This window comes from Schistosoma mansoni, chromosome W, assembly GCF_000237925.1.
Source record: "Schistosoma mansoni strain Puerto Rico chromosome W, complete genome".
Lineage (NCBI taxonomy): Eukaryota > Metazoa > Platyhelminthes > Trematoda > Strigeidida > Schistosomatidae > Schistosoma > Schistosoma mansoni.
Window position 1 is genome coordinate 15,982,822 of NC_031502.1, and position 18,604 is coordinate 16,001,425.

General features: G+C 38.1%; 2 protein-coding genes across 2 annotated transcripts; one reads left to right on the forward strand and one right to left on the reverse strand.

Annotated features, from left to right (window-relative positions):
* Window positions 1–4,134: 4,134 nt before the first annotated feature.
* Window positions 4,135–10,015, forward strand: Smp_171940 (hypothetical protein; the record flags this gene model as incomplete). Its single annotated transcript, XM_018788745.1, has 7 exons — window positions 4,135–4,685; window positions 4,719–4,914; window positions 4,946–5,111; window positions 5,151–5,218; window positions 6,083–6,173; window positions 8,382–8,547; window positions 9,904–10,015. 7 exons carry the CDS (start codon window positions 4,135–4,137, stop codon window positions 10,013–10,015), a joined length of 1,350 nt encoding a protein of 449 aa, XP_018654257.1.
* A 3,953-nt stretch (window positions 10,016–13,968) lies between these two features.
* Smp_091170 (hypothetical protein) lies at window positions 13,969–14,259 on the reverse strand (the record flags this gene model as incomplete). The annotated part of the gene is made up of 1 exon (XM_018788746.1): window positions 13,969–14,259. The coding sequence occupies one exon, from the start codon at window positions 14,257–14,259 to the stop codon at window positions 13,969–13,971; it is 291 nt and encodes a 96-aa protein (XP_018654258.1).
* Window positions 14,260–18,604: the final 4,345 nt, after the last annotated feature.

Below are 18,604 nucleotides of genomic sequence, written 5' to 3' on the forward strand. Positions count from 1 at the left end.
AGAATTCCGAAGCGCATGAGCTATCTGAATATATCTTATTGTGGAAATATCGTAATACAACACTGATCAACAAATCATAGAAACGAAAACCTTTATAAACCCTCAATATTTGGATCTCCGGAGGCTTAGAAGCGGACTGGCATAATGTGAACAATATCAGTTTCATTTTGCGTCTTTTAGTTTTTCATAATTTTCCCTTGACCATACGATATTTTAACTGAAAATGTTGAATTACTTCCAATTTCGTGGCTGTAGATTGGTAAAATCCAGTCTTCCGTTTCACATGTGAAACAGGGATAACTAGCTGTTGGTACGGCTTTCTAGGAGAACAACGGAGCCCCCAGAAACCCTCAAGTAGCTGAAGGGTTGTCATTCAATCAGGACGTGACGGAGCGTTCTGGAACATCATCGTGGTATACTACAATCGGGAAGTAGCATAACTTGCCTCTTTACGGAATGGTTGAATTTTAATGATGTTAGAACAAACGCTAGTGTCCATAAAAACCTATAATTTACAGCATATTTCGATCCTTATCCAACAAACACTTCACCAGCTTTCTTCTGATTTGCGACAGTGGCGTTCCATACTTTTGAGTGCCATAGTTGTATACCATATTCTGCGTTTATCAAATAGCGAACATTTAAATAACATCCATGCGTGTACTCGCAGTTTTTTGTTATGTTTGTTTTGGTATTGGAATTTACTTTTGAGCTAGCATCATAAGTGCTTAGTGAAATCTCCGTAATTTATGCATTCCATATACATTGTGTCACATTACTTCTGATGGCTCTTGTACAATGAGTCTACTTTCATAGGTTCTCGATGTATGTAATCAGTCATCTTAGTACGAGGACCTGATATTAATAGTTTTATTTCATGAGGCGATGTTTTCTCGCTGGCTAATCTCTGTGAATTTGTAGAATCGAAATCATTCAAATGACAATTGTATACATTTTTATGTTCTTCAGAACATTGCGAGTGACATTTGGTACAAAACACAGGAAATCATCAAATATTCATCTTCAAAGGAAATCTATGCCGTAAAGGGATTCCTGAAAAATTTGTATATTTTGATTCTGTCTGATTCACGATATTATCTTGAACATATCAGTTTTGTTAGTAAGATGATGCATTTGTTTATGTTATTACAAATATTTAAAATATGATGACGATATTGAGCTGTCATCACGGGTTCATGCATTGTTTTATATGCAAAGTTTATTGGACTGTTATTTACCCCGATGTTCGTTAACCATCATAAGCTTTTGTGGTGGTTGCCGTAGATTCACTGTAATCACATAGACCCTCTAACATTTATCATGAATAATCTGAAATATGATACCACACAAAATAAGGGAATAAATATATAGTTTACCAATATTTTTAGTATTATAAGGAGGTCCTCTGCTAACTCTTGACCACCCAAAATGATTATTGTTAAACGTGTTCACGAGCCGGACATTTGAACAGGTTTGTTTATTAAGATGTGCTACACCGAAAGTCTTCATATGGTAGGTCATCAACGTTGATGATCTATGTCGAATGATTGAGGGCCTACTAGAGTCAGACAAGAATGGTGACGAACCAACTAACGCCTAAGTTACATCTCGCGATCAGCACCTTACGTGGATCCCCCATCGACGCACTAATGGACCGTGGGTGCTCTGAAGACTGTACAACACAGAGAATGTTATTACAGGAATATATTAGTTAAAGTAGATACAAGCGAAAGTATAAACCACTGCCGCATGGGCCAGTCCATGGCGTATGATTAACTGATGCGCGTTGATGGTCCTTGACGGGGATCGATGATCTGTTCGATATTTAGTGACGCTACTGCCGGATTATTTGGTTAGGGTTCAGTGACATTTCAGTGGCCCTACAAATTGTCAGTAGGTAACTGGTTTTCTAATGACTTGAAATTATCAAAACGGATCGACTTCAATCGCATGTATGAAGAAATATGTCTCCTGCAGCCGTAGCTTGTACACACCACTCATTTCAACCAAAGATTCTTTGCATTTTGAGCCTTTCCTTCAGTTTTGTGCTGTAATTCACCTCACTATAACTATTGGATTTCTGTACAGGTCAACCGCGTGCGTAGTATACTTAAAAGAGAAAACGAATAATTAATGAAATATGAAAGATTTGAGAAGGGATGGTCAAAATACTGCTCAAGCCTACTACTGATTTGATACTATCCTCTTTTAGAAAAAACTATTGTAAAATAGAACGGCGAGACGGTGCTTTAGAGAATATTGAGACTGTATGTTTGAAGAAACACCAATTCTACTAAGATAGCTGGATTTCCGAAGCTATATTGCTCGTATTTGACCTGAACGAGAATTTAAGGCTATATCTTAACTCCAAAGCGATAGATTAAAGGAATTAACTAGCTTAAATATCTTCGCGACTTTACAGTTTGTTAGTATATTTTGAAACCATACGCGCCTCCTTAAGTTGAAGGTCATGGTGGGTCCTAAGAGTACCCAGCTTCATCCCATTCGTCGTTCATTTAGCGAGTGAAATATCTGCCCGTATTTTCGATTCTGCGACTGTCCTAACCTTACGCTTGTGTTATTTCTGACTGTTGTCGATTAGTTTGGTTGTCACTTGCATTCAGCGGCTGTAGCTACGAACGATGATCCGTCTACTGAGACTAAAATTTGTGGACGACATTAAAACAGTGGCTAAGTAACCTGGAAAATCTCAACCTACTTACTTGTGTTAAAAAATGGGTATAGGGAATTCAAAATTGGATGTTAGAGTTAGAAATTAGGATTAAGGATTTTAGCGAGAACCATAATTTATGGACGAACTAATTAGATGTAAGATATCGGGTCTGAGGTTCCGGCGCGAGATTCATTCGACCATTTGGCTTAGTAGCGTCTTGGCATTTTAGCTGATGCCAGTTCGTGATATAAACTCTAAAACTAGCTCTTAATTACCAACTGTAAATCACAATTCTAATTCCTCACACTGCTTTGCAACCATCATTAAGTACTAGTTTGTAGGTATACATTCTAAGGGTCACTTCAGTGTCGCTCAAAGGTTCACCACAAATTTCAGTTTCACCAGTTTTTTCGTCACTCATTGACATCGTCTATGCTGCCGAAATGATATTTAGCGGTATTGATAAATGAGCTTCACTTCAAAACTCAAGAACCTTCATCTCTTGTCTGTTGTGTTCACTCATTTTACTCTGCATCCTTTCCTAGTACACAAAATGCCTTCTGGCAAGACGTTGATCTGCACAGTATTTGATGACCTGCCCTGACAATCATTATAGACACTATGTTGCTCTATTCATAAAAATTTTATCATCAAAATATGTATGTATGGTTTTTAATCCGCACTATCGTAAAATATGTCCTAATCGAAGAGGGAAACATTGGGTCTACTTTTATTTTAAATCGTGTCTCCGTTTCACATACACTTCTGTCGGCTTTTGAAATTATATTTGCTCGTTAGAAAATCGATAACGAATCTAGTTAGATTATGTTGTTGCGTAGATCGAAGAAAGTGTATGAACTTTGCTGTATCAAAGTGATCCGTTTCGTCATGTACCTAACCTTAGATAAGGTGCTTGTTTTTTATAGCGTTACTTTCCCCAAGCTGATTTTCAAAGTTAGTAGGAATTGTTATGCCTATGCCGATTTTGTTATACTTGTCTAACTCCTGATATTCTTAATATAGTGTTTTTAAAATCAGACGCCCATCTTAATTGTACTGTTATGCAAGCATTAATCATAACACTTAATGCTTATTAAGTATATTTTACACCATTGTTAAGTTGTGTAATTTTGACTGCGCTTTCCCCTGTTTCATAGTAAAAAGCACTTTCATATACAGCATTAATATATATATATATATATATATATATATATATATATATATATATATCGTGGTCATCATCTCCAGTCGATAAACAATATGTTACAAAACAGTCACGGAAGTAATTGTTACAGTTGGCTTGTAATATTCCTAACAGTTATCACTTCTCAGTTTTCTAATAAAGAATGTTTCTTCTTTGTTTTCAGTTTGACTGGCAAGAGACGTGAGCCTGCAAAATTGGATTCTAAGGCATTTTTCGGAAGTGTACTTTTGCCAACAATTGGGGGAAGTAGTCTGAAATGTTCAGGGTTATTTCTTACGGTACGCACCTTCAAGAGGCAATTGTCCACGTATTCCGTAAATACAGCTCGTCTGTGGATGAGGTGTACACGAAGTCACTCTTAAACACCTTGAGTCAAAAAAGTTTGAAATTACCGCCGTCTTCTGAAACACACCCTCTGGAAAGCAAAAATAACTTAACCGAAGGTCTACCAGATACTGAGGCTTTTAGCGTACATAAGACTCGTCAGTTTCCGAAGTGTAATCAGGTGAAACATTTTGAGAAACCATTTTGCGAGTTAACGCTTCGTCACGCCAATCGTGACACTTTAAAGACTCCAATCCGAACGTTCAATAATCTGCTTCGTAAAGTTCTAGATACCCCAAAATCCACCCAATCTTTGCCGGCTAACAGTAAATTGCTACAAAAACAGATAAAAGCCTACCTACACCCTAGCCAAACACCAAAAGAAAGCATAGAAATATTATCCCAGTGGTTTAAGGAGTTAGAGTTGAGCGAGCTAGTTCATGTGCCGCTATCTTCTGCTAATCTTGCCGCCTACATCCCAAGGTATATATATTTTTAAGTAATACAAATTTGTAGTTCTTTTACCCTGTCACAACTTGTAAAATTAGGTGTTAATTTATCCAAGGTTGAAGCTGTTCCAGGTGTTGCAAATATGTTGGTGAAGCTTGATTTTCATAATGACATTGAACCTATACTATGGGGACTTTCAGACTTTGGATTTAAACCTAAACAAATCGCTCGGATTATTACGGCGTTCCCAAAAATACTTAAAGTACGACTTATTTTAAGTCCATACTTTTTAGCTACCACTGTGCGAAATCAGTGCACGATTAACTTATTTTACAGACCGGAAGGTTTCGTCTACAGATGTTGTAACAATGATCTGCCGAGTTCCTAACATACTCGAGAAACCGCCCATGGAAATAGATAAAAATCTTGGTCAAATAAAGTCACTCATACAGTTAAAAAGTAATTTAACTGCTTATTATTTCCTCTTAATTGCTTTAGATTCAGAGGTTGTTGAAGTAATCACGACGGAACCCAAAATCATTACACACCCGCTACCAAAAATTAAGGTGGGTTTTAAACGTTAGTCTCCTCATGTATTGGGGAACTTTTTTTAACTACAAGGTGTGTTATAAATCCTAATACCAACAGAGGAATAAGGTTTTTTACAGTCCAGCAATCATTAAAGTTGTGTTAAATTCCTTTGAAGACGTTGACCTTGGGACACCTCACATTTGTAACTGACTGTAACTATTTAGAAAATAATTGAAGCCTTCCAAACGCAAAGTAAAAATAGTGTTTGATATATCCAGCCATTTCTAAATTTAGAAAAAAGTTTGTTATAAATAAATTATTCATAGAATTAGGATTGCGTGGCATATAACGAAGTACAACTGCATCCTACTGACTTCAAGCTATGTTAAGGCTGAAAAAGCCCTCTGTTAGGCTGAACCGAAATTGGTGTGACCATACTCAAACATTTGACGCACTAGTTTTAAATCAAAAATAAGGAAATATAAATGTAACTCGTTTGCCAAACACATATTTATATAATAAGCTTTAAGACACCCTGCTTATGAGAGAGCTAATAATATTACTTGGCTGTTCTAAACGAATTAGGTGCAGCTGGATCGAATGTGCAGCCTGTTGGCTGAGACCTGAATACTTAAAAGCCACTCCGCTTCCAAGCTGAAAGTCTAAATAACCTTATCACAAATTAATGATGGTTGGAAAATGTCTATCCTACGTAATAATCAAAAACTTGTCGGTTCAACTTGCCATAATCCCTTCAAGTCATTTAACCATTTGTTAGTTGCAGTTTATGAAAATTTCAAATTCATTATTGAAAGCTATTTACTATTTGTACACTACGTTGTTTAGATCAGTCGTAGAATTTATGCCTAAAAATTACGTTTCCAATTATTCTTTTTCAGGATATTTTTGTTGTACTGTCAAAAATGATGGGATTTTCACAGTCAGCTATACATAAATTAGTTCTTACTAGCCCGAAATTATTGATAACAGGTAATTTTACCAGCTTTTTACCTCTTCATCCTTTAAGTCTCAGTTTGGTCTAATAAGCAAGTCAAAATAATTATTTTGAACAGATGCTGACGATTTACATGAATAAAGACCCAATTTCAGTAAAAATACATTTGCACTATCGTGTTTACAGATGCTTAATCCTTTGTGTTTACCTCATTAAAATATTCCCATGGGACAACCAATGAACCGTAGACAACTCAAGGCATAGTGCCGATATGTATTCATCTGAGTTGCTACACCTCTCAATGTACCGAAACGACGAGTTAATAAAAGCCAGAGGTGATGAAGAAATTGTTAGCTCCAATAGGAACCTAAAAACTATAAATATAGTCCAAACGAAACAAACTAAACCAAAGTTCGAAAAATACGAAATAACGCTAATCTCAAAATTTAGAAGATAACGGATGGTTGCAACGGTGCTACTTCTTTGAATTGTTAATCATGTTAACAAACTCGAGCCGTAGTTTATGATCAGCTTTCTGATTTTAGCTTACAAGTCTAAACATACGAAAACTGCTCAAATCAACAGTCGGTGATTTCATGGACTGATGATATCATATCTTAGACTCCTCCGTCCGTAGTTTTTTCCAACAGACTTCTATCCCAACTAGTTATGTGCGTCAATTTGGGTGATAGTTAAGCATGAATAACACATCCCAACCACCTCAGTCGATTAAAATTTTCGTCACCTTGTCAACCAACTTCCTCTTTCTATCTCAAACCCTGCCCCTACCTTCAGAATCACTCATGTGGCAGTTCTGTAGTGAACAGAACACGACTGGGGACAATCGAATGTATTTAAGCAAAAATTACAGACTTTCTCATTAAATTCTGAAAACCATACAATGGACAGTTAATTTGCAAATTAACAACCAATAGTCTCAATCTTCACTGTTTCTTCTCTTATTCCATTGTTCGTGCATTTTCCTACCGATTTCGCTTCATTTCAGTCCTTCCCTCATCGGACTTCTGCCAAAATACATTCTATGTCTGACCAACACCATATACTACTTATATGATATAAGTAGATCACACCACAGTTCCACCATATGAGAGCAATTATCTGAAAACGCCGAAGACCAAACACTGCAGCCTACATATGTTTTGTGCTTTCATAGATGCAAAAAGTGAACTGGTGGGGAGTATACTCGCCCATTGGTAGACAAATAGGGACCTTTCATGGGTCACATCTGTAGCAATTTCATAAAATCAAAGTAGGTCGTATGTATTCGTGCAACCGTCTTATCAACCACAAAACCGTTACAGCTGATGAGACTTACAAAATGAAGGAAGTGGTCTGAGGAATTGACCAGAGCATTTACATTCAAAGAGAACACGCATACAAAACATCCTTCCATTCTAGGATGTCAGCGTTATCATCTGTGTACTCTCGATAGATGAATTTCATGTTTGGAAGTCAATCCTAAATGTTTAAGAATGATAAAGTTTTGCCTATCAAAGAATGTATATAACAAAGTTAAAAATAGAAAAGCTAATAAGTCATTTGAAGTAACCATTTGAAATGAAACTCCATAATAAGTTTTGAGTCTACTGGGAGTGTTAAAATGAAGATCCTTATCTAGGTTAACCCATGCTACCAATAGGTTGAAATTATTAAGGTTATCTAGACATAAGTTTTATACTACATAACCTAAATTCTGATCAGTATCACCAGTCAGTAAAAATCTAGGGTTCCAGAGCAAGCTTATTGTTTCGTTAAAGTGGTAAAGGTATATTGGCAACATACATTTAAGATGTTAATTATAAGCGCTTTGAAATCAAACAAGGTGGACCATCCAAAAGACTATGGTCAATCTCCCCAGTAATTTTAAGTCTTTCATTCCAAAAAATTGGTATACAATTCATTAATAGATGTTTATTGGCTGTAAAGTCACTCACCGATGTGATAACTCCAAACTAATATCGTCATCTTCGGGTCTAGAAGATTTATATTGATAACGATATTAATTAAATTTGAAATTACAATGAACATTTATATGTGGAAGTTAGGGGCGACGCGATGACACATTGATAAGCAATACAACCTGAGGTTAGGTTTACTTCCTTTAGGCACTACGTGTTGCTATGCATAAATAATGACTCGGCATTAGATAATATTAAGAATAAGCCTTTGTTAATCATAGTTAATAAATATGCGGTATTATTTTTACCGTCAATTTCACATAGAACGTGAGCATCTGTCAAACAACTTCAAAATTATGCATTGGCATCTTAATCTTCCAGTCGATCTCATACAAATATGGCCAGAAGCTTTATCTGCAGCACCGCATTTACTGCATCAACGATGCACATTTCTCGTGCATCGAAAGTTGTTTCAGCCAGATCCAACCAAGTGAGTTGAATATTTTATAAGAATTGTATAAATTTTAAGCTTCTTCATTAGAATTCAAAGTTTAGTTGCATAAGAATGCCAATTAATACAGCCCAAAGGTAAATTTTAAACCAATTCATCGAACAGTAGTTTGATGTAGATATCATGTACTTTTGGGGTATTAAGAGATCAGTGCTATAGAAAGCTGTACATCCAATGATTGACGGTTTTCATCTGGAAAATCCAGCGAAGGACACCATTTACTCTTCCATCATCATAAATTAAGTCACTTGTGTGTTAATTAGAAAACGTGAACTAGTATTTGGACAAAAATATACTCGAGCAATTACTGGACATCCTATTGGGACCTTTGCAGTATCACATCTACGTTGCTAGGACTATTAACATAATTCAGAGTGAAGATTCAGCTATCATTTAGTTATGTAAACAAAAAATTAATGGTTGCGTAGAATTTCTCCGTGATCTTAAATACACGACGTTTCACCTTTATAGCTGATTACATTTTCTATTCATCACAATGTATAGTGTTCTGTTTTCAATTTAGGTATTTTGTGGTTCTATGCTTGATGTTAGCTAAAGTTAGATCTGAAATCGAATATGTGGTAATCCCACAGGAAATTCCATATTTTCCAGTACTGAAAGACAACTGTTTGTGTAGGCTAGAGATAGAATAATCGTTATTATATCTTGTGATTCCCAATTAGTTGATATTTTAAGAGGTAACTCAAAAAATCAGTTTATGTTGTCATATAGGCTCCATATATAGTTTCCTTGATACTTCTTTGTAGTGGGAATGTTATATCAGACATCTCGATTATAATTCATTTCATAAAGCTTGGGAACACAATTTAATTTGGATACAGAAATCAGTCGAGTATTCATAAGGTTTCTGTTTCGGTGGCAATGTTTACATGAACCATTTCAACTGACTGCTCTAATCATTGATATTTCCGAGCCCATAAAGAGCAGCGACTACCTAATTAGGAAAATTTTTAATAATTGTGCATGTAGTAATAATAAAAAATGCCGCTTCAGTAGTTTGCTTTGTTATTTACGCTGTCCACTACTGTACGTGATTATTGTCAGTGTCATTTGTACCTTTAGTGCGATTTGTTTACATTGGAGAATTTTATTCTGCTAGGGTTGTTCACGTCATAGGTTTTTTTATGTTGGCTGACGCCAGATTGAATAAGTGAATTTACAGCTTGGACGTCATATTAGCAACTATTGTTCATTCCATAGGTTGCATAAATTTGTCCCTATAACCCTTATAATGCAGAATTTTGACTACAACTTGTAGCATGAATAAAATGAATCTTATGCGAAACTGAATAAATTGTTCTTACTCCTTTGTAGACCCCTATATACACCCCTCAGTTCTATAGTTTTACAAGACGACGATGAATTTTGTCGAAAATACGGATTTACTACAGAAGAGGATTACGACAATTTTCTGCGAACTCTGTGAAATTAGTTTTCATCTTGTACATAAATGAAAGTGTAAATGATTCTTGATATTAAAGTCATCTTTAGTCTTTATGACCTAATGAACAATTCTAGAATTCGTTGCCTTCAAGCACTTTTAGCCTTAAACTGATGAAGCAATGCGTTCAAGTACAACTCATCTCCAACTAACGAAAGTTCATAAGAGCACTTTTATGCGATTGTACAACTAATGTAGTGGTTCTGTTCTAATATGATATACTGTTCCATGGTTACAAACGGTTATAAGATAGATTCGTTCCAAATACCAAGATCAAGCCTTAATAACATCAGTATTGTCATTGTGGTATTTCTTAGGTTTTCAATCCCATGGATTGTATTGCGTAAAACCACACATTCTATTAACTTTAGTTCAGTACATTGCAGATAGAATCGATATAATGGAGAAATTCGGGCACAGAAATAGAAAGATGAACATTGGGAAGATCAATAAACTGGAGTTCGATCTCTGGTGGGGTCATGGGTACGTACTGCTGAGGAGTCCTTATACTAGAACGAAAACGTCCAGAGCTTTTTTGTTTTTCAGTGATTGTGATGTAAGTTAATGTGATGGGCGGTGTCCGATATGTGCTACTGATACACAAAGTTCTACGTGCTAACGCCCCCAACTGACTACTTGAGCAAGAAGACAAGTGAGGAGGACAGTCAGTCAGTCACAACGTAGAACTTCGTACGTACATACACCAGTTTGAGTTGCTATACCACATTAGAACAGAGATACCTTTGTCGATTCAAATCCCATAGTAGTAGAAGCAATAATCGAAAAGACTAGGGTTTGAAGATGTTATTCAAGGAGTATAGTCCAGTGTAATAAATCTGGAAAGAGGAAATAAGAAAGGGACACGAATTCAGAAGATTAGAATTTGAGAGAACACACAGAGTGGATGCACCTTCGACATTGCAAACGATTTTGAGAATGGACAGCCCCGACGAACACCACTTGAGGTAATCAATTCTGATGACAGTTCGCCATAAGCTCTCACTCGATCAGTTGTGTTGGAGCAGAGAGCCTTTATGAGGTTAATGTATTTTTTGGTACTCCTTTCAGTGATGAACACTGCCATAAAACCTCACGATCAACGGAGTTAAATGCCGCCTTGAGGTCGAGAAATACTACGATTGTGGGGCATCTGAATGTGTGTCTATGTTCTAGGACGTGACGTAGAGTGAATATCTGGTCTATACAACTACCTCCAGGTCGGAAACCAGCCTGGTTTGCTCTAGTCTGCTCTTCACGAGTTTTGGTTAGGCGTCGAAGTATTATTGAAGCTAATATTTTAGACACTATATTGGTCAAACTGATTCCTCAGTGATTGTCATAGAAGGACTTTTGTCCTTTCTTATAGACTGGTACAATCAGTGGCTGGTAGCGATACGATCTATTTGGGTTCAACGTTTGGAAGAATTCGGGGGTCGCCATGTCAAAAGATGTTTTTCCTTGTGCTTAAAGTTAGTATTTACAACAGGTGGTTATCTGAGCATAGCTGCAACAGACGGTTGCCATTACCTGTTCTTTGGGCTACGACACCATAAGATCCACTCAGGTGTCTCCCTTTCGCTTAGTTTACCTACTTGAACGTAAAAGTCACCAGCCACTATTACCACATCAGAGAGCCTAGCTTCTCGGAAAAGGTCGGAAAGCTTTCTGTAAAACTCATTTATTACCTCATCTGAGCTGCAGTCAGTGGGAGAGTAGGTAGAGACGACGAGTGTCCCTATCATCCCGAGTCCTTACTGTTCCGTTTAGTCGGACAGCGCACAAGCGACTGTCTACTGGGATCCAGTCTAAAAAAGCTAGTTCTGCCCTAGAACTCAATGCTATGCCTACGCCAGCAAGACCACGGGAAGCAGCATCAGGGCTACACGAAGTGTGAATCGAGTTGGTTCTTTATTTCGACATGGTGAGATCAAATGAATGACGCTACTCGGATCCTGTATGCGCGTTTCGGAGACGCAGCACACATCGGTGGTGCGAGATTTTGAAGTCCTAGCTAAGGAGGCCTGCTGTCCTATCCGGAACAATGTTCGGACCTTAGAAGCTCCTACATGTAGTTTAGAGCGTGGTTTCAGGAGACCAGGAATAATGTTCCGCGTACTCGGGTTAGTCGTGGAGATGAGAAAGTTATTAGGTGTAGGAACGATTTGAATGTGACCAACTTGGTCTCGTGTGTTGTTACGGGTATGGGGGCTGATATCACTTCCCGGCTGCCCACACCATGGAAAGGTATTTCTTGAGGGACCTAAAAAGAAAGTTGAGTTAATGTTGGCCTTAACGACCTGAGGGCATAACCGCAGAGCCCAAGAAACAAGTGCTTGAGGCAGGTCACGCAAGACCATTTTGTGGGAAGTTTTTTACGTGTTAGCTCCGTTCCTCAAAAGGCCTTACCGCCGGAGACGGGAATCCGTGAGGTGAGGTGTGACATTTTTAGGGTCGAGCTTTTCTAACCCCTTCCTTGTGAGAAGGCAGCATCGCTGCAGATGCTGGTTGTCCAGGGGAAACACCTTACTGCTATCAATCTTCCCTACAGTCAGCAGTACGACCTCGCCCTCAGACCTTGAGTTGCCGTTTTTAGTCTTACCGTCCTCCAATCGACCTGCCCGGTATGGTAGAACTTACAGGAACATATGTTCCAGTCAATATAGCTCTGTTAGGTCATAACTATAGGCAAACCCGACCACGACCTCAAGGTAGCAGCTACGGTCGAGAGTGAGAAGGATAAAGTCTACTAGACTACCGAATACATGTATAAATACTCATATATACTCCTTGGAAAAGCAATCTGTTTCGTAAAAAATCACTTGTCCTTGATTGTCAAGATGACCTCATTTGGCTACTTTTGATTAGCCCACTATATCATGAACTATAAAAATCTGTGTTTATCCGATGTAATGGCGCTAAAGTACCCTACACTATTCATTTATCTTTCTTAACTTCACTAACGCAGTATTTAGGAAACAAGCAAGTCACTGTCACGTGACTCATTTTTGAAAGGTATGCTGACAATGAAGTCATGAGTGAAAAAGACGGAATAAGAGTAAGCGTAGCTCATCTTTATGTTGAACATTTATCCAAAAAGGTGAGTCATAGTCCAAGGATAAAGATTAAAGCAAATCTTATCCATTGCAGTCCCTCAATCCTTCTTTATCAAATATTGATAAATGGACACTTAAAACGATAAGAGCTAAAGCATACATTGTTTTCAACTGTAATCTTATTCTGTAGTATCCTTAATACATTCTAATAGAGACAAGGTAGCATACCTTTTTATTTACTATTCGTTTCGACCTACCACTTTAATGAATAATTCATGTCGTTACTGTAATTCCTTTAAAGAATTCCAACAATATTAATTTTGTTAAATAATTTTGTCTTGAAACTGTTCATTTGGCGTGCTTACACCATAATATAACATGTTAAGTATCGCTGAGTAGTGAAGGTATACACGGAATATGAGAAGGAATCGTAAACCAGTAAACTTTGAGTAATGAACCGCTTTTGTATCTCGTCAAGCCAGTAAAATGGAGGAAATAGATGTAATTGAACCACTGACGTAAATAACCGATAAATAATTCTAGAGGTCAGTCAGACACAACGTAGAACTTCGTACGTACGTACATCAGTTCGAGTTGCCATACTACATTAGCACAGAGATGAAGTTGTCGATTCAAATCCCATAGTGGTAGAAGTAATAAGAGTATAAGCATTACATGAAGGATAGACAAGTTTTGTTGTTTCCTAGTAACTTTCAGTATTTAATCGTACTGATAATTTTATTTGAAAACATTATCATGAGCAGTGCGACCGATAACAGTTTACATGTTGGAAAATTTTATGATCACTGAAGGCTTATTTAGTACGAAATTTTTTTGTCATATTAATAAATGTTTACAGCTCATAGTACATAGTAGGTTTCTACTTTACCAACACACAGTCCTCCATATTGGACGTTTAAATAACCATGGAGCTTTCGGTGGTCTCATTTTTTGAGCTTGTTTATGACGTGGATGAGTTTTGCATTCAACATAAAGCCTGCCTTCACGTCGATCAAAATAACAATCTGGGCATCTCCGAACTAAATGGTCGTGCATTTTATAGAGTCGAGATTGAACGTTAAAAAGCCCCATCACGTTTCTTGCTGCAGCTGGAGAAAAAATCCCAATAGATCCAAATGAACTGCATATCCCATTAACGTTTCGTAATGAGTTCATCCTGAGAAGAAACCTACATAAACACAAAATTAAAATAGACCTACATTTAATTCTTATGAGTTGTATAAATAAATTAATGACTGTTGGCATGAAAGCTATCGTTTGTTGTTATCAGCTCAACTTATGATCAACTGTGTGACGTATTTAGATTAAACCCATGTTTATAAAAGCTTTTCCAATTAAACAAAGCACTGAGGAAAATTAAGATACTAATAATACAACAATATGCGGACTCAATGCATAAAATTATATGACACCATACATCCATCCAATAGTGCTTCTCCAATTTTGCGATTACTACACAGACACTAACCTGTATGACTCCAAAATATTCAGTTATAACTTTAGTGTATGATAGTATCTTAGTGAGATTTCTTTGATATGATGTGCATACTGCTGACGATCAATAGTATCATTGAAGTTAGTTATTTGAAATGATAGGTGCTTGGTTTTACTGTACAAAGTTGAGTAAGAATGTTAGTAATTTCAAGGCTTACTTCCAAGTTAGTTTAGAACACCCTCAGAATCGTTAGAAATGCTATAGTCTTTGATATTTGGTACTGAATCTTCGTACATCAACCGAAATAATTTCAACACTAACGTCTCCGACTGAATCACTTTATATCTCAAACCATATACAATTAACTTCTGGTTGAATAACATATAGACAACCCAGTTATTGTACGTTAATCTTTTGAACTTGTATTATTGGATGACACTTAGAAAGAAAGTTTTAGTTGAAAATGTTATTTAGCTCTTAGTTCTATGACACGCGATTGCTCTTCATAAACAAAGTTTAGACTAAAAACATGTATCTGTTGGCACACACTTTATTTTAACACTATGCTACTTGGGAGCCACCCCATACGTTTTGAGCATATAGACTGCAATGCTACTTTGTATTTCTAATGAAATTTATTGTGATTCCTTATGTGCGTTAACATTGGATAGCTTATTACTGGAACTAAATGTTTTAGATGCCGAGGATTTAGGTTGATCAGCACAATGTTGTAAATCCTAATCGCTTTTTTTCCGTCGCATAATACTGATTTCAGCTAGATACTATTACACCAATCACTGGTGAATGGTGAACTCAGTTTCATGAGTTGATCTGTTTTGCTTTTCTACATCCTAATGGCTAGTGCCTTGCAATGTCGGAAAATAATTGTCGAAATTGTGAAGCTTAAAGACAGCTTTTTAGATCCACATGCTAAAGCAAAAACGAACGAAACATTAACATATTTCAATACTACTGGTAACATAAATTGTGAAGAGCCTATAATCAACTGTATGTTATTGATAATTTCAGTGCTAACAATAAGCACGGAAAAAATCCCAATAGATTTTAGGAGTGAGCATTGACAACTAGAAAGTAAGGTGAATCCAAGTGCATTCTATAGTTACACTGAAAACCATACACAACACTGGGTGATACATATTTATGTGACAAAGGTAAATAAATCAGCTTAGTAAAAATGTATTGTGAAACACTTTGGAGAGAAATATTGTCTTTTGTGTTTATTTGGACTTACTGAGCTATGTGAAACCAATTACCTTAACATATTCTAAGTAAAATATGCTTAAAAAAAGCTAAGACCTGTGGTCGATAAGCTTATTAAGGAATTTGCTGGGACCTAAGATTACGAACAGGTGAGACTATAATTTATCAACGAACCGACCTACTTTGGCGCAAAATTCACCCATCCACATGGTTACATGGCATTTTTGCATTATAGCTGATTTCAGTTCACGATAAAAACCCTAACTCTTATGCCAACATTAACTTCCAACTATAAATTTTGATTCCTCACATTAATTTATGGGCCTCATTCCAACTTATTAAACGCGTTTTCTCAGGGTCACTTTGCTTTCACTGAAAAGTTGTCGATAAATTATAACCTTAACGAACTAACATCCACTTATTGCATTTAGTTTCCGTTTGGAAAGGAGAGGAGGCCAGGTAGCCTATGTTAGTCATGACAACGGCAATCACTCAGTCGATCTAACTTTTTTTTTGAAAGCATTGACAGATTGAGCTTCAACCACGAGTTGAGGTAGCGAGTCCCATTTGTTGATGATTCGAAGGAAATGTTGATAGTCATCTGACAAGTAATTTGTTACGGGCTTATGAACTTTTTTAGTGTACTCACAAATTCTTTGTTTTAGAAGACAATAAGAAAGACTGGTCAAGTCACCTCTGGTTCTTCTATATGACAATGGAAATAAATTTAGTTTAGCCAGTCCATCGTCATACGGGAGCTTTCCCATTTCGGGAATCAGATTAGACACGGTTCTTTGAACTTTTCCAGACAGCTCACTGTATCCATTTAGGCATGGGCTAGCCACTCGTATGCAATATTTGAGTTTAGGACGGACAAATACTGTATAGAAAGTCAAAGTTTTAGCTTTGACATGGCTAAAGTCTCTACGTATAGGCCGTAGGGTTCTAAAACCTTTGACGGATGATGATGACTTCTAGGTTACTGTATCTGGACAGCACGTAGTTTAGGCCCCCAAATGCCCTGGTACGGCCGAGAGTGAGGAGAGTCCGCTCTCCCTCTCGAAATGCTCTCTCATGGCCACGCGAATATACAGCCTCTGCCAGGGAAGTCCTACTCACTGCCTTCTCGTGGCGGGGGTGTTGTTTACGAAATTGAGAGGACGAAAAGCGAATGTCCGGCGCTTTAACCGGGTTGGTGGACAAGGCTAGTCCACCTAGGGGAGTTGGAAAACCCTGATTCCAAACCAATGGTGCACATGGGCTCCAGTATCCTGAGGGAACAAATGGCGTACGAATCAATCGTTGATCACTGGCTACCATGGGACTGCATCTCCTCACGATGCTCCACTGCCTTGTGGATCAGATCTTTCGGTCAAAGGCTCCGGGTGTGGGCCCCTAAGAAAACCACGTGCTTCAGTTTGGGCACCTGTGCAGTATCACAGCCCTCACACAAATCGCATGAGATTTGTGAGGCGCATATGTATCTGGTGCTTCCTTGTACCAGTATTTATGTGTTTACATATTTATTTATTTATTTATTTAAACACATATATATTGGTACAAAAGGGCACCAGGTACATATGCGCCACACAAAATAATGAAAGTAGGAAGAGAAGGGATGAAAAGATAAGGCGGACTGAAACGTACAACCAGAAGACTCTTTCAGTTGGGAAAGTTAGAACCATCCTTTATGTAGAAAGTAAAAGAAGGTTGCAGCAGGATCTCCACTGGCTTCTATTCTGAGCCATATCTGATAACGTCTCTAGCCACTGTGTTGCACCATCTCTCGGACCCCAACCAGGGAGTCGTGAAGGACCAACGGAAGCTAGCCCTTTGCAGCTCTCTTTCATGCCACGACACCATGTCATACACTGACCTCCTCTCTGCTTTTTCCAACCAGTCCCAGGGTCGGCAAACAATGCACGACGTGGAAGTCTCTGGTACGACATTCGTAGAACATGTCCAAGCCACCGAAGTCGGTGTTTCAAGATGGTGACACCAATTGAATTATCGTCTCTGCGCCCGAACACACGGTGCCGAACCTCTGCATTACTAACATGGTGTTGCCACTGGATGTCAGCAATCCTTCGGAGACAACGATGATCGAACACAGAGAGACGTCTAACATCCTCAACTCGGAGAGGCCAGGTTTCACAAGCATAGAGCAAAACTGCTCTCACCGATGCGTTGTAGATCCGACCTTTTACAGCCAGACTAACATCACGAAGGCGCCAAAGATGGCCCAGATTGGCATAAGCCGCTCTGGCTTTCATTATACGTGCATCAATCTCATCACTCACGCCACCACCAGCACTTATATAGCTACCTAGATACACGAACTTCTCAACTACTTCGATCTCCTCACCATCCAGGGTGAGTACAGGATTAGAATCCTGCCAGTCTTGTAGGAGTACTTTGCACTTGGAGGGTGCAAAGCACATGCCGTACCTGCGGACACTGATTGCCAACTGATTAAGTGCGGATTGCATGCCTTGGGCATTATCGCACAGTAAGACAATATCATCCGCATACCCGAGGTCGAGAAGTCGTTCTTCAGGCGACATATCCACACCGCCATTACTTACATCCACCAGAGCTGTTTCCAGGATGTCGTCGATGGCAAAGTTGAAGAGGAATGGTGAGATCGGGCAACCCTGCCTAACCCCACTGCTCGAATGGAACAAGGGAGAAAGGTGGTTGTATGCCCTCACTCTGCCTGAGGTGTTCGTATACAGGGCCTTTAAGATGTTAATGAACTTCTCAGGCACACCCTTCTTCAATAGACAATCCCAGAGAACAGTCCTGTCCAACGAATCGAAGGCCGCTCTGATATCAAGAAACACT